Here is a 16,983-nt window from a genome sequence, read left to right as displayed (position 1 = left end):
TAAAATCCAACTAAATTTTTAGGCTATACTTTTTGTACTTTTTAAAATTCATCACTACTTATTCAATTCTTACTTACCTAATTAACAACAAAGAATTATACACATTACAGTAATTTTTTGAAACTCAAATACCAGACTATGGGTCACAAGTCCCTCATGGGTCTCAAGGCCTATTTATTGTTATCCTTAATACAGTTATGGAAGTATCTGTATGGCTTTCCCCTCCATTAAACTATAAATTCCTTAAGAACAAAGGGGAATATAAATTATCTTCCACGATGCCAGGCACAGCAATGCTCATTAAATGTACACTGAGTATATAACTAAAAAGAAACACATCTGACCTAAGGCTACATATGTGACCACACAGGCACTTGGCTAAAGTCATAACTGTAAGTTCTCTGAGCTATGTCAGCCTGACCAATGAAAAGGATAAAGATAGTTCTCAAAAACCCTATATGTTTCAAAAAGTTCCATAATCCCTTAGAAGTTTCTAGGTTTCCTAGATCGAATTTATCCCCCACTAAAACAACCCACAGTAGATTAAAAACCAAATGACTCATCTGGAGAGTCAATTTACACAGTGTTAAAAAGCAGCCAATACAGATCAGTGATTCATGTCATGGCACAGATTATAAATAACATCATTTATCTGGTGCCTGGAAGGGAAATCAAGGTTTGTGCTATACAAACCAATTATACTTCCCTTATATTCCATAATTATGATCAGCAAACCAGAATACAAAGTATTCTGTATGAACGGATTTTTTTTTCATGAGAAACATAAGCTTGTTTCTATGAATGTTAACTTTTTTACACTGGGCTCTACATTTATACTGACTATGTACTGATCAACATAGATGACTTCTTGAAACTTCTTATGGATCCCCAGCAACAATACACATTGCTCATACAATGTAATCAACATTTTAAATCATCTTTACATTCAAAAATTATAATAGTACTTCATATTTCCTATTTTTTCCATTAATAAATGCATTTTGTGACAATGCATATTGACTTCAAATTCAACCAAACTTCTCATCTCAGGTTGTTAAAGTAACATTTTCCAAAGGCAAACTATGGAAACTATAAAACTCAGTGGTTTTCAAAGGTTAAGGGGGAGGAAGGGACAAATCAGCCGAAAATAGGATTTTTCAAGGCAGTGAAACTACTCCCTATGATACTAAAACAGCAGATACATGTCATTATATACTTTTCCAAACACATAGACTATGCAACACCAAAAGTGAACCTAATATGAACTGTCAACTCAGGGTGATAACCATGTGCCTGGGTGGGTTCACCAACAAAGAGAGTACTCTGGTGGAATATGCTGAAAACAGAGGAGGCTATGCATGTTTGGGGCAGAGTATAAGGGCATCTCTGTACCTTCCATTCCATTTTACTATAAACTTAAAACTGCTCTGAGAAATAGTCTATTTTTAAATTTTTAAAATATTTTTCCTTCAAACAGGAATAAATTCTTTATTAGTAAATCATTATTTTGTAGTCAATATTTACTGAGCATCATTAGTGAACACTTGTAATCTAATTTTTCCTAAGTTTAATTTCTTTTTTTAAAGATTTATTTATTATTTATGATAGACACATGGGGGTGGGGGGGGCAGAGCCACAGAAGGAGGGAGAAGCAGGCTCCATGCCAGGAGCCCGACGTGGAACTCGATCCCAGGACTCCAGGATTGCGCCTTGGGCCAAGGGCAGGCGCCAAACCGCTAAGCCACCCAGGGATGCCCTCCTAAGTTTAATTTCTATTTTGAATCATCAGTAAACATAATACATAATTTCTGCAGTTCTTGCAATTTTCTTTTAAGTTCATTAAGATGTTCCACCATGTGTCTTTACTGAAGCCATCTTTTTTTTTAATTTTTATTTATTTATGATAGTCACAGAGAGAGAGAGAGAGAGAGAGAGAGAGAGAGGCAGAGACACAGGCAGAGGGAGAAGCAGGCTCCATGCACCGAGAGCCGGACATGGGATTCGATCCCGGGTCTCCAGGATCGCGCCCGGGGCCAAAGGCAGGCGCCAAACCGCTGCACCACCCAGGGATCCCTGAAGACATCTTTCAACTTTACACAACACACTTCCATCTTCCCACAAATTGAAAAAGTGAGAATCATTCACTAAAAAAAAAAAAAAAAAAAAAAAAAAAAAAAACCACAACCCCCAAAAAGTGTCTTATATGCAAATTCTTGACAAATCCTTTCCTGTGGTCTACTAACACTTAAGGTATGAAAGAGCAAGCAATTGGTATACTGATCCCATATTTGTTAACAATTTTTCAAAACTCAGTAGTATGTTGGTAGTACTGTGTGAATAACATTCTTCCAAGTGTCTTCAAGGATTCTCTCTAGGGTGCCATAAGTACATCTTAGTCAATGTCTGTTGATTCATCTTGAAATGAAACTTTATGATTTAATAACCTTCTGGATAAACACTGTCTCTATGTAATCTTGTCACCAACAGGGATTCTAAAAATATTATTCAGAAGTAAAACACTTTAAATTTTCTTTTCTTCCTAGGTTCTAACACAGTGTTCAAAGTTTCCTGGCAGGCTGGCAAATGAAGCAATTTTGAATTCTATAATGTATTTGGGCTTAAGTAAGCAATTATGTGGCCTTGTACCTAGCTAGCCACATGAGTCATTCTAAGAGTTATAACTGAATTCATGAAGGAATTTTGCATCTTACTTTGCCCTACCAGACCTTTAAAAAATTAAAAATCTATGCAACATAAGATGGACATTTTGTTTTAAGGTACCAGAATAGTCTACTTGGTACCTCTGCTTCACGTAATAACATTCCATGCAAATGAGGTTTTTGGGTTAAGAAAGAATTGAGGTACACAAGTGTGAGGTCATCTTTTATTAAATTACCTAATTAATGCCAAACTCTTCATTTCAGGCCTCTATGTTTATCTTGTTCATTTACTGTTTTCCAGCTTTCATTCAAAAGCTTTTCATTATGATGGGAGGTAAGTAACTCAAACTTGAATCATTTAAAAGATGAATTTAAAGGGGCTTTGGTATTTACAGTTTAGAAAATCACTTTTTTCAAAATATTTTTAAGCTACCTTCATTCTAAGAATGATTAAAACAGGGGATTCCTGGGTGGCTCAGCGGTTTAGCGCCTGCCTTTGGCCCAGGGCATGACCCTGGAGTCCCGGGATCAAGTCCCACATTGGGCTCCTTGCATGGAGCCTGCTTCTCCTTCTGCCTGTGTCTGTTTCTCTCTGTGTGTCTCTCATGAATGAATAAATAAAATCTTTTTAAAAAAGTAAAATAGGAAAAGATAAAATATTAGTTTTCATTTAACAATTAAAATTCTGAAGAAGTAGTACATTATAATATTGCATTCATACATAATCAAAATTTGGGGGAAATTACTCTTATAAAGCTCTGAGGTTAGTGGTCCCTTAAAATTTTATCAGGCCCCTTAATAGAATGAAATTCAATTATTTGTTTTTAGTAATAAACATTTTTATTTCTTAAAAAAAAAAAGCCCCAAAAATCTCATCAAAACAAAACTTGGCTAACAGTTAACTTCAAAGTCAATCACAATAACTATAGCAGTTATGGAAATTAACATAATCTATGCTCCACTTACCACCACCTAATACCAAAGAGGAGGAGAAAAAGAAAAACTAGAAAAGCTGGACAAGACTTTTTTAAAGGAATGTTTGAAAGGTTAAAAAAAAAAAAAAGTCTTCCAAAGCAGGACTTAAATGGCCAAGATCTGGAAGAAAAGGGAAATAGCCAGAGATGCACCCAACATTCCAACATTCTGCACTGCTTTTCCCTGAGTACATTCCAAGTTCGTAAGCAGCAGAGATAAGAGGCTGAGAAGATAAGGCAAATGTCAGAAAGCAGAGAGGCATCAAAGAGAGCCCCTGTTGGTGTGGCAGGCTGGGAAGACAGAAACTGGATTTCAGGACCATAAGGTGGCCAGGATGTGAAGGGTCAAGATTCCAGAGGGAAGAAAAGCACAAAAGAGTGAGTCTGGCAATCCAAGCTACTTTTCTGGTCCAAGTATTCACTGATTGATAAGCAAATGAGAGCAGGGGGTAGGGAAAATGAATAAAATGCAGCTGCTAAGAGAATGAGAAGCTGAGCAGAGATGCAGTCTGTCTCACTGGAGCAGAAAGATCAAAACTGGAGTTGACAGCCTAACAAGGGAGAGAGGCACAACTATGTCCCACCCGCTTTCAGTTGGTACCCCGAAAGGCCTGAAGTCTGTTGACACCTCTAAAGAACTGCACCTGTGAGGTAAAGGGGAAACTGGAAATGCAGGAGTCATTATAAATGCATCACACTCTCAATCAGCTCACCCACTGATTGGATTCAGGTGGCTGCCCCTATTCTAACTGCCTCAGAAACTAAACTATCACCAGAAGCCTCTTCAATTGTCCATCATGACCAATATTCAATCAAGAATCACTAGACTTGAAACACCTGGGTGGCTCAATCAGTTAAGCAACTCATGATTTCGGCTCAGGTCATGGTCTATGGGTTGTGAGACAGAGCTCCAGTGTCTGCTTCTCTCTCTCTCTCTCTGTCTCTCTCCCCCCTCCCACCTCCCCCCACTTGTGCATGCATGAGCTCAAATGCTCTCTCTCAAAACTAAAAAAAAATCTTTTTAAAAAATCACTAGACTTTTCAAGAGACAGAACCAATAGAAAAAGACAAATGAAAGAAATTCACAGGTAATCCACATAGTGGAATTATCAGATGTGGACATTACTGATCACAGTTCATACTGAAGACATTTAAACCATAAAAGAGAATTTCACCAGTACCAAGACAAGTACCAATTCCACACAGTGGAATTATCAGATGTGGACATTACTGGTCAGAGTTTATATTGAAGACATTTAAACCATAATGGAGAATTTCACCAAGGTCTAGAATTCCATTTGCAAGTAGACCAAATGCACAGCCAGAGCAACCACTGGGCTTTCAAGTCAACCAAACCTAGTTTCAAGGTTTCAATCCAAGCCCTTTCACTTACCAGCTTTCTTTTCCCCTAAAGAATTTTCACAACATCATATACGAGGATGAACTTTCAGTGTCTAGCATAGAAGAGTCCAAAAAATTAGGTCATCATGGTCAATAATCGTTACACCATGATTACCTTATCCCAGGACTAAGTTCCCTGCACACTTTCCTTTCTTATAGCAGAGTAATGCATTACTATCAATTCCCAACAAAAGCATCTTTCAAGTGAAAAAAAAATGTCTATTTTTGTTTTGAATCACCAATAATGTATTCCAGAGCTACCAATGCTTTTCAGAAAAAGTATTTCATAAACAGTAAAAGAAAACAAAGTGTTTATTAATTCATATTCTGACTCCTCCCCCTAAAAAAGATCTGAGGTAGCTTACAGAGACAAATACAAGCAAGAAGCAAGGGTTTTGGTTTTTGCCCATAGTGTTTTGTTTTATTTTTCAATGAGAAAAGGGCAGACTATGGTCTGATAGATACAAAAGTTAGATACAAAAGTTTCTAGGGAAGGTACCATAATCCTGAGCTGACACAGTACATATATAAAAACACGCACTTCTGTAGATCTTGGCAATGATATTTATAGCACCATTACTCTGTCTGACCCACAACCCACTGAGGTGAGGTATACCTACGCTTTACCCTTCTGTACCAGATCCTTGGGACAAGAAGAGGACAGGCCCAAGTCTAGAACTCAATGTTCCTTCCACACTGTCATGTTCATGCTGCCTTTCCCCGCAAGACTAAAGCTGGTATGACCAAGATGACAGAAAAAAACAAAAAAGGTTTTTTCCAGCACATAGTACTGAAAGTCTGCAGCATGCCCATACATACAACTGTTTGGTAAGTTTTAATTTCACTTAGGACAGATTAAATTCATGGCTTTACTATTACTTTTACTTGAATAGTAACTAAACGCATTCAATGAACGCTTCCTGAGCCACTACCAGGCCTGACACTGGAATCGCAGATAAAGATGACAGCATCCCTACTGTGAGGAGCCCTCTGTGGACTGGAGGAGAGTGCTCCACATAGAACAGGAGGGTGGGGCAAGAGGCTGTAGAAACATGACATTGTCGCACCACGCTAGGCAGCCACTAACAGGAAGGAAGGGCGGGTGAATGAAATGTCGTACCAGAACTTCTACTCAGACTGAATGGCTGAGGCTCCTCACCTGTGACATCCCACCCTCCTCCCCCATTTCCTTTTAACTCTAAAATATATCAGCTCAGGGATCCCTGGGGGGCTCAGCGGTTTGGCGCCTGCCTTTGGCCCGGGGCGTGATCCTGGAGTCCCGGGATCGATTCCCGCATCAGGCTCCCAGCGTGGAGCCTGCTTCTCCCTCTGCCTGTGTCTCTGCCCTTCTCTCTATGTCTATCATGAATAAATAAATAATCTTAAAAAAAATAAAAAATACAATATATCAGCTCAAAGCTAAACAGAAACAGCTATGTGTCAGTAATTAAATCAGCAGCTCTCAAACTTTGGTCTTTCATACCACCACCACCCTCCCAATTTTTACAACACATAAAAAACACATAATTTCTAACTCAATGATAAGCACCAGAGAATCCTGCAAAGTCATTTTATAAGTAGAAATTCAAAGAAGACATCTATGATCTAATACTCCCTGCATGTTTCCTCCCCCATGAGCATGAGGCATGCAACCACCAGCTTCATACAGCAAAGGGACAGCCCTTTCTGCCCACAGGTCCTGTCCTCAAGTTACTTAAATAAACTAAGTTGCACCGTATACAATGTCTCAAAGTTTTTTTCTTAATCTTTGTTCTTGAGCATCCTGTAAGAATACTGTGATAATAAATATGTATTTGGTCTTCTCCCAGGCTCATAAAACCCTTAGAATTTCCAAAGTGCTTAAGAACAATCAAAGGTGTCTTTTGCTATTCATCACATCCCCCATTCCTTTCAAGCAACCCTGAGTTGAGGTTACTGAGGTGACTTCTGGAAAACCTCTAAGTATGGAGGCTGGCTGCCAGGGGAGCCAACTAAATGATTTGGGTTAGTACTTTCAGTCCCTGGAGGTCGGAGGGGCTGGACACTGATCCCAAACACCCATGTCCAATGAAAGCCCAAAAGGACAGAGTTCGGGGAGCTTCCAAGGTTGGTGAACACAAGGAGGCATGGGGAGAGTGGTGCACAGGAGAGGGTATCCAACTCCATGTCCCTCTCCCTTGTCCTCTGCATCTCTTCCACCTGGCTGTTCTGAGTTATATGTTATAATAAACTGGTCATCTAGTAAGCAAACTGTTTTCCTGAGTTCAGTGAACTACTCCAGCAAATTAATTGAACCTGAGGACGGAGTGCTAGGAACCTCTGGTTTAGGGCTGGTGGGTCAGAAGCACAGGTGACAACATGGACTCGTTTCTGAAAAGGGGGAGGGGAGGGCCAGTCTTGTGTGCGACTGGCCTACTACTGCCCCTAGGCTGTGTCAGAATGGAGTTAAGCTGTGGAATATCCAGCTGGTGTCAGAGACCTGCCTGATGTGTGAGCCCCAGATTCAATTCCAGAGGCAAGGCTTCAGTTTCCAGAAAAGGCAGCTCCAGAGAAGAAAGGGCTGCAGGGACCAAGGAGAAGTCTCACCCTAGGGAGGACCAGGAGCAACTGGGACCAGAGAACTGGACGCTGGCCTGGTAGGCAAAGAAAATTACCCCATCCCTCTACCCACTACCCCTCCAGAAACCCTCACTTTGTTTCCTAGAGTTAAGAGTCTCTCATGGTTTGTCTCCCTCCCTTCCTCTATGATCCTCTGCACTGTTTCTTATATTCCATATATGAGTGAAACCATATGATAATTGTCTTTCTCAACTTATTTCACTTAGCATAATACCCTCCAGTTCCATCCACGTTTATGTAAGTGGTAAGTATTCGCCCTTTCCGATGGCTAAGTAATATTCCATAGTGTGTATATAAATATGTATATATGTGTATACACACACACACACACACACACACACACACACACCTTCTTTATCCTGAATTTGGTGATGGGCGTGAAGGAGGGCACATGATGTGATGAGCACTGGGTGTTAGATGCAACTGATAAATTGAACACTACATCTGAAACAAAGCATGTACTATATACTGGCTAACTGAATTTAAATTCTTAAAGTAAATAAGTACAGTGAGGAAACCCAGTGCTCACTCGAGACCACCGGAGCCATAGCTCAGCCTGACACATGAGAGGCTGAGGTTTTAAATTCCACCTGCCTGGTATCTGCCATAATCGCAGAATTAGAGTGGAAATAAGCAAGATGGACACCAGCCTTGGTCTTGGAGGGTTTTCTAAACAAAAGAGAATTTCAGACTACAAACATCAGTACCCAGAATCTAACTACAGAGCCCAAGCATGAATCTATGCCGTCCCCAACAGCTTGAGCAAACATATGGAAGTGGGAAGCCGAAGACACGTTAGAGAAACTGTTTATTACAGTTGGGATAAAATAAAAGGTATGTGTTGGAATGACAGTGGGAGTTAAGATTAGAAAAGAACAGTCATGAATGCCACCCTGAGGAGTTTATATGAGGAAGGTGGCCCAAGAAGGAAAGGGCATGTTCTGAACCGTGTCTGAAAGATTAATTTCAGAAACACTGTTGAACGGTAGAAACACTGTTGATATTCAGAAATCTAAAAATACTGTTCAGTCTGCGGGTGCCATCATGGCGGACGCAGCCAGTCAGGTGCTCCTGGGCTCCGGCCTCACCATCCTGTCCCAGCCGCTCATGTACGTGAAGGTGCTCATCCAGGTGGGATATGAGCCTCTTCCTCCAACAATAGGACGAAATATTTTTGGGTGGCAAGTATGTCAGCTTCCTGGTCTCTTTTGTTATGCTCAGCACATTGCGAGCATCGATGGGAAGCGTGGGTTGTTCACAGGCTTAACTCCGAGACTGTGTTCAGGCGTCCTTGGAACTGTGGTCCATGGTAAAGTTTTCAGCATTACCAGGAATGTGACAAGGTCGAGGATTTAGGCTCTGGAAATGTACAGAAAGAAGTCACACCTTCCTTCGACCAAGTTATCAAGGAGACAACTCGAAAAATGATGGCCCGTTCTGCTGCTACCCTCATCACACATCCCTTCCATGTGATCACACTAAGATCTATGGCACAATTCATTGGCAGAGAATCCAGGTACCGTGGACTTTATGACTCCATAGTAACCATCTATCGTGAAGAGGGCATCCTAGGATGTTTTGCGGGTCTTATTCCTCGCCTCCTAGGTGACATCGTTTCTTTGTGGCTCTGTAACTCACTGGCCTACCTCATCAATACCTATGCACTGGACAGTAGGGTTTCTACCATTAGTGAGATGAAGCGTTATTCCCAAGCTGTCACAGGATTTTTCGTCAGTATGTTGACCCATCCCTTTGTGCTTGTCTCTAATCTTATGGCTGTCAACAACTGTGGGCTTGCTGGTGGATCCCCTCCTTACTCCCCAATATATACTTCTTGGACAGATTGCTGGTGCATGCTACAAAAAGAGGGAAATATGAGCCGAGGAAATAGCTTGTTTTTCCAGAAGGTCCCCTTTGGGAAGACTTATTGCTGTGACTTGAGAATGTTAATTTGAAGATGTGGGGCAGGGACAGTGACATTTCTATAGTCCCAGATGCACAGAATTATGGGAGAGAATGTTGATTTTTATACAGTGTGGCGCGCTTTTTTTAATGATCATTTAATCTTGGGAAAATGGAGGTGTTCGATGTCTGCCTTTTTTGTTCTTTTTCCCAGCACTACATAATTTACCACTGATAGACTCCTTCTGTTATTCTGAAACAGGACGTTTTTGCTCCAGAGTCCTTATTTAAACAGGGAAGAAAAAAAAAAAAGTTGCATTTTACGAGGGGTATAGGCAGGTCGTCATGTAATTTGAATCTTAATTTTAAGGCTTTGTAAAATTGTTAGGCTTTCTCAAGAAAGAAAGAAGTCCATAAAACTTAAGAAATATAGTAAGGTAAATTACATGGGAGATTATTAATTACCTTTCTTTAGTAGACCCTAAAGCCTCAGCATCCATCAGAATCTGCCTCCCATTAAATGCTTCTAAGCACGTTTGATTAACCCTGTCTCTCATCTTTCAAAAAACAAAAAAAGAATCTATTGCTAAATGACCCTGGAAAATCTCTCCACTGGGTATCTTCTCCTTCAGTATCTTACTGCAAAGTAACAAATTGTTGCCAACAACAAAAACAAAGGGAAAATTACAGAGAACAAGCAAGATTTGGAAAGGAAGACATAATGGCTTCCTCCCTCCCACCCGGCGATCACGCAAAAGAAAGTCTCGTCGTAAAAATATGAGAAGCAAATACTGTAGCAGTAGCCTCTTCTCTAAGAGTGAAGTCTTTGCCAGTCCCTGAATTATATCATTATACAGTTATAAGTGTATATCAGATTTTCTGTACAGATTATCATCTTATAATCTTTTCTTCAGTTTTTAATTTTCGTTGTTGTTGTTGTTGCAGAAGGTGAGTAATTTGCTTTTCCTTCCTACCTGGTAATGCACACTTAGATCCACAGGGCACTTAGGATATTGACCACCTGGCATGTCATACTCTCAGGCATGTCAGCATTCACAGGAGAAAAAATACCATTTTAGAGGGAAATAATTTCAACTCAAGCATAAAGCTCCTATTTACCCAGGCCTTTTTAAAGCAGGTTCAATGCTCTAGGATGAGAAAGCATATGGTTTCACTAATTTAATCCACTGGGATGTTGCCAAATGAGTAAGCACTTAATTTGCTGCTTCTCAGACTTCTCTATCAAAGGAGCAGCGCCCATAATATTAGAGTGAGCATGCAGGGGTCTCCTCTCTCCCTCAGGGTTTAGGAATACAGCCTGAAGCTCATGAGCAGCCTACCTTGAAATGTCTTTGATGTCTCTTACTTTGTCCCAAAAGGTAATGTAAATTTTATATTCTATTCAATATTATCTGCATTTGTTGTAATATAAAAATGTTTTGCATTACCCACTTTTTCCTCCCAAAAAACCCTTCAGTAAAGATGATCTAGGAAAATTGAAAAAAAAAAAATGCTGTTCAGAAGACACTGTCTCTACCAGTTTTATTAGCAGAGGTCATGGGTAAGAAGATAGAAATGAGCAGAGACATCCGGGAAACACTAAGTGGCCGGAGATGTAGGAAACACCAGCATCACGCACCGTGCTGAGGAGCTGACGAAACAGCACTCAGCATCTACACCCCATCAGGAAATGAGGAAAAAGAAGACAAGAGATCATCCCCTCAGTTTCCAACAGAGGTACTGAGTTTCTATTGCTACTATTTTTAAAGACAGGTGCACCTGAGCCAACAGATGAATGATACAAAGATAAACAAGGAGTACTTAAAGGGACAGAATTAGCAGCCCAGGTCACATCAAAAGGCCTTTATACCTAAAAAAATAATTAGCATATTTATTATGAGTCAGCCACTTCCTTTTTACACTGGGTATACTGTGGTGAACAAAACAGATATGGCCCTTCCTTTCATAGAGCTGCCAAAGCAAAAAGATGGAACACAGAAGTACTCAAATACATGAATAGCCAATAAACTACTAACTGTGATAAACACAGTAAAGAAAAAGTGGGTTGGTTAATACTATTTGAAAGAATGAATATGGGAGGGGGACATATCTTACATTGGGTAAACAGGTGTTAAAAAGAAAACCACAGGCCCAATGTGGCATCAGTTAGGCCACGATCCAAACTGGGGCTTAGTTCCTAATCTAATGGCAGTCTGAACCTCCCCCAGAAATGCAGGGGGAGTCAGTCAAGAATTTTCCAGGGATGCCTGGGTGGCTCAGTTGGTTAAGTGTCTCTCTTTGGCTCAGGTCAGGATCCCAAAGTCCTGGGATCGAATCCCACATCAGGCTCCCTGCTCAGTAGGGAGTCTGCTTCTTCCCCTCCCTTTGCTTCGCCCCTGTACCCCACCTCAAATAAACAAAATCTCTAAAAAAAATGTTTCTCCAATTAGGCCAATGAGGCTGCCACACAGGCCCTCTCCATCCCACAAAGGGAGATGAGGTGATCTGCATGGTAAGAGCCCCTATCCTTCCCCCTAAGGGAAAACTGTCTTGCCTAGAACCACCCTTTTCCCTTGCTGATAGCTTTCTCGCCCCACTTGGAAAAAAAAAAAAAAAAAAAAAAAAACTCCCATTTTGTAGAACTCAGAGCTCCCCCTCTTCTTGCTAGGAGGGATACTGCCCGATACTCAAATCATTTAATCAAGCCAATTAGATCCTCAAATTTACCTGAATATTGTTGTTTTGTTTTTTTTTTTTTAACAGAGGGAAGTTACTCTAAGAAGGTGAAATTAAACAGACCTGAATTAAAGGGGTATGGAGGGGACAATCAAGTGAGAGAGGAGCGCATTCTAGCAGAAGGTCCATCATGAGCTGAGGTTCTCAGGAAGAGCCCAGGGTACTGAAAGGACAGTGTGGCTGGAACATAATGAGCCACAGAGAAATTGTGATAGAATTTGAAAGGAAATGTAGGCAGGAGTTAGATCATACTGCACCTTGTAAGCCATTTTATTGTCTGTATTTTTTACATTTTATTGTCTGTATTTTTCCATTTTATTGTCTAAAAGGCACTTGCAAAAACAATTGGGAAAAGGTTAGGGCATAATATTTCAGACTCACACTATTCTTCCTTATTACAATAATAGGGAGCAAATTCATCTCTGATTACATTCTGCTTTTGCTCAAGAGTGAGGACTTTCTTTTCCTATAATTACTGGGACTTCCTTATGCGTTTTGATCACCTTTAATTATCAACTCATGACTCGTAAAGCATTCAAGCTGTCAAAACAACAACAAAAGAAACCTATTGCAAATGCAATAATTTTTTCAACTCCCAGACTGATAGGTCTTAAATAGTAATGTCAAAAGTGTTCCCTAATAACGAACCATATTATAACTAATCTACTTAATAAGAACACAAAAGTAATGCTTCCATTCAGACAATATTTAAATACGGAAGGGCAATATGACATAAGAAACTGGTGTATGAAGATGAGGTTGAGGGGCGCCTGGGTAGCTCAGTCAGTTAGGCATCTGCCTTTGGCTCAGGTCATGATACTGGGGTCCTGGGACTGAGCCTTAGCAGGGAACCTGCTCTCCCCCTCTCTCTCTCCTCCTACTTATGCTGTCATGCTCTTTCTCCGTCAAATAAATAAAATCTTAAAAAAAAAGAGATTGAATTGTTACAAATTAACTATGAAAGCTTATGATTTACTCTTACCAGAATCAAGATTTTCTCAGTAACAAAAAAATAGTACTACTAACAAAAAGAATTGTTCAAAGCACCTCACCCCTATAAACTCATTCAATCTCATAACAACCCTATCTAATACTTAATATAGGTTTATCCCTAATTTATAGATAAGAAGATTTAGGGAGATGGTTTAAGTAGGTTGCCCAAGGTGGCTCAGCCCAGAGTTTTAACCACTGGACACAATACCTCCCAATAATGTGCCACTCTCATTCCAGAGCTTTCCTGAGAGGTCGGATTTCAGCTGGTTTCCTGGATCCATTCTTGGAAGCAGGATATTATTCCCATGAGCCCAATTTGTGCCACAAGAAAACAAAAAAGACTAAGAACTAAGCTACTACAGGAAGAAAATGTAAGCACTCTCTGATCTTTATTTCCACAACTATCCTGTATTTAACAATGAGAGCAACAACAGCCATTTACTGAGCATCTCTTATTTGCTACACCAGTTATCATAGGAACCTCATTTGATACTCGTCACAAGCTATTATTAGTTCACATATATAGAAAATGAAATTAAGAAGTTCAGCAACTCGGGATCCCTGGGTGGCGCAGTGGTTTGGCGCCTGCCTTTGGCCCAGGGCACGATCCTGGAGACCCGGGATCGAATCCCATATCGGGCTCCTGGTGCATGGAGCCTGCTTCTCCCTCTGCCTGTGTCTCTGCCCTCTCTCTCTCTCTCTCTCTCTCTCTCTCTCTCTCTCTCTCTCTATCATAAATAAATAAATTTAAAAAAAAAGAAGTTCAGCAACTCTATTTTAAAGTTCCTCTTCTGCTTCTACCACACACTGTCTATAGGTCAAGACAGTTTCGTTGGAGCAGCAGAGTCCATGGAATCAGGGATTATATAAATATCACTGCTTTTGTATAAAACCTTGTTCATCTGAATTAGGAGCTTTGTCAGAGGGAAAAGAACTTGCCCTGCTGTTCTCATTCCAATCTCTAGCACTAATAATGGAAAAAGGGAACCAACTAGGGTTTGCTACTCCCTTCCCAAAAAAGCTCTAAGACAATAGATGTTCAATGCCATGTCCTCAACACCCCAAAAGGGGCTGTACTTCAGTAAGAGCTCAATCAATTGTGGTTGACTTTAACTGAATTTCATGAGTCTGGCTTATGTGAGATCAACTTGGGCCTAAGTCCCCCTCTTTAGGATGCCAACGAACCAGGACACCTAAGCAAAGAGGTGAATCCATGCCATTTATAACAAAATCACCATCAACATAAAACCATGAATTATCCACAGAGGTTGGTCTGCAAAGTTTAACTATTTCAAAGATAAAACTAGTAAGTAGTGCTTCAAGTTGAAAAAAAAAATAATAATAAGATCATTGTATTTCAAAACTTTGATTCAAAGTGCGTAAGACTGAAGTATTCAAAAAGGATGGAATACCAGAAAAGGAGGAGACAGGAGTTGGGACTCTGGGAATCTGGACTCTGGGGTTTTCCTAGTAACAGCAACATGGCCACAGTCAGTCCTATAATCCCCAGGCCCGATTTTCCCCACAGGAAGGCTAAAGAGAGGAATTTGATGATCTCCTAGATCCAGAACAACTTCTCCGTCCAATGACTCAAAGCTGGGAGATGCCACTAGACTTTGAGATGGCCAGTTAGGAGGGTGACAAGCTTCAAGAATAAGGAGGTGTTTGAGCTAGTCCTGGAGGGACCTGACAACCTCAATATGCATGAGGATGAAGTTAAGGCCCATCTTAGCAGCTAAAAGAATCACTGACTATACTTTCATTTGGCAAAAAGTCATGAATTTCTCCTCCCATGCTACATTCACCAGGTATATATGGCTATCATCACAATACACAGGTAACCCAGCAGTCCAGGCTTTAAAAATGAAGTTCAAAAAAAAAAAAAGAAAAAGAAAAAAAAAAGAAGTTCAAGGGACGCCTGGGTGTCTCAGCGGTTGAATGTCTGCCTTTGGCTCAGGGTATGATCCCAGAGTCCCGGGACTGAGTCCCACATAGGGTCCCACATAGGGACTGAACCCCATATAGGGCTTCCTATAGAGAGCCTGCTTCTCCCTCTGCCTGTGTCTCTGCCTCTGTGTCTCTCATGAATAAATAAAATCTTTTTTAAAAATTTTAATAAAATAAATAAATAATGAAGTTCAAAAACCATTATTTTAATTTAAAAGAGGAAAAGAAACACCAAGGGTAGCAACCTACACTTTCCTTCCTAGATTGAGGGGAATTGGGCAGATACTTCACAATCCTGTTTACAGGACCCTCTTCACGTGAATACACTTCATTCTGTTTTTCTTAGATGTTCAAGAGGAAATGAAAGCATTTACTGTAAAAGATGTACAAAAATATCAAATGACCACAAGTTAGAAACGTCTCTGAGGAATTTATCAGATAATACCAGCTGTACTGTTTGAGGTGCTGTTTTTGAGAAAGAGTTATAAAGCTTGAGAATTGTTTGGAAGACCACAGTCCTTTGAAATCACTACGTTACTTTTCCTCTAGTGACATTCAAGGACACTAAGGATCTCCTTGTGGGACTGCCCCCAACAATTTGTTTTTTGGATATTTTCGTACAACAGTAAGTGAAACAGCTGGCTGAATCAGTAGAACTGAACTCAGTAATTAAAGGCAGGATCATTTTACCTTGTCATGGACTGCAATTGGCATGTTTAATTTTTTAAAGAATTAAAATATTTCACAAAATGAATCAAAATATTTCACGAGATGAATCACAGACCTAAATGGAAAATGCAAAACTATAAAACTCCTAGAAAACAAGAGAAACTCTAGATGACCTTGGGCATGGTGATCCCTTTTTAGATGCAATCCGGAAGCACAATCCATGCAGAAAATAACTGATGAAGTGGATTTCATTAAAATTGAAAAGTTCTATTCTGCAAAAGACAGTATCAACAGACAAGACAAGCCACAGGCTAGGAGAAAATACTTACAAAAGACACAGTTGATAAAGATGCTATACAAAATATACAAAAAAAAAACTTTTTTTTGGTGGGGGGAGCACCTGGGTGGCTCAGTAGGTTAATCGTCTGCCTTAAGTTCCCATCAGGGTTTCAGGGTCCTGGGATCAAGCCTCTCATCGGGCTTCCTGCTCTGCAGGGAGCTACTTCTCCCACTGCCCCCTGCTTGTGCTCCCACTCTCTCTCTCAAATAAATAATATCTTTAAAAATAAATAAACTTTTTAAAAAAGATTTTAAGTGATCTCTACACCCAATGTGGGACTCGAACTTACAACCCCAAGATCAAAAGCTTCATGTTCCACTGACTGAGCCAGCTAGGCATCCCCAAAAAAATTCTTAAAGCAGACCATCTGATAAAAATTGGGCCAAAGAGTTTAAGAGACATCTCACCAAAGAAGATATACAGATGACAAGAAAGGCCTATCAACAGAGATCTCCACATCATGTCATTAGGGAAATGCAATTAAATAACAATGAGGTACCATGACATGCTCATATGAATTGCCAAAATCTGGAACACCAACACCATGAAATCCTGTTGAGAACATAGAGCAACAAACAGTCTCACTCAATGCTGGTAGGAATGCCAAACAGTACAACCACTCTGGAAGACAGTTTGGCAGCTTCTTAAAAAACACAGTCATTACACCATCCAGCAATCATGCTCATTGGTATTTACCCAAAGGAGTTAAAAACTTATGTTCAGGGATCCCTGGGTGGCGCAG

At 40.2% G+C, this 16,983-nt stretch overlaps 2 protein-coding genes across 3 annotated transcripts in view; one reads left to right on the top strand and one right to left on the bottom strand.

The window, feature by feature from the left end:
* The window catches only part of MPP7 (MAGUK p55 scaffold protein 7), a 293,058-nt gene that overhangs the window by 242,356 nt on the left and 33,719 nt on the right, over positions 1 to 16,983 (bottom strand). The window lies entirely within an intron of this gene.
* Positions 8,693 to 9,758, top strand: LOC129515597 (mitochondrial carrier homolog 2-like). The gene is given in 2 exon segments (XM_055334546.1): positions 8,693 to 8,969; positions 8,972 to 9,758. Coding segments are annotated over 2 exon segments (909 nt in total). The 5' UTR covers positions 8,693 to 8,698; the 3' UTR covers positions 9,610 to 9,758.

This window comes from Nyctereutes procyonoides, unplaced genomic scaffold (genome assembly GCF_905146905.1).
Source record: "Nyctereutes procyonoides isolate TBG_1078 unplaced genomic scaffold, NYPRO_anot_genome, whole genome shotgun sequence".
Lineage (NCBI taxonomy): Eukaryota > Metazoa > Chordata > Mammalia > Carnivora > Canidae > Nyctereutes > Nyctereutes procyonoides.
The sequence above is the reverse complement of the archived record's forward strand: the minus strand, read 5'-3'. Positions and strand labels throughout refer to the sequence as shown.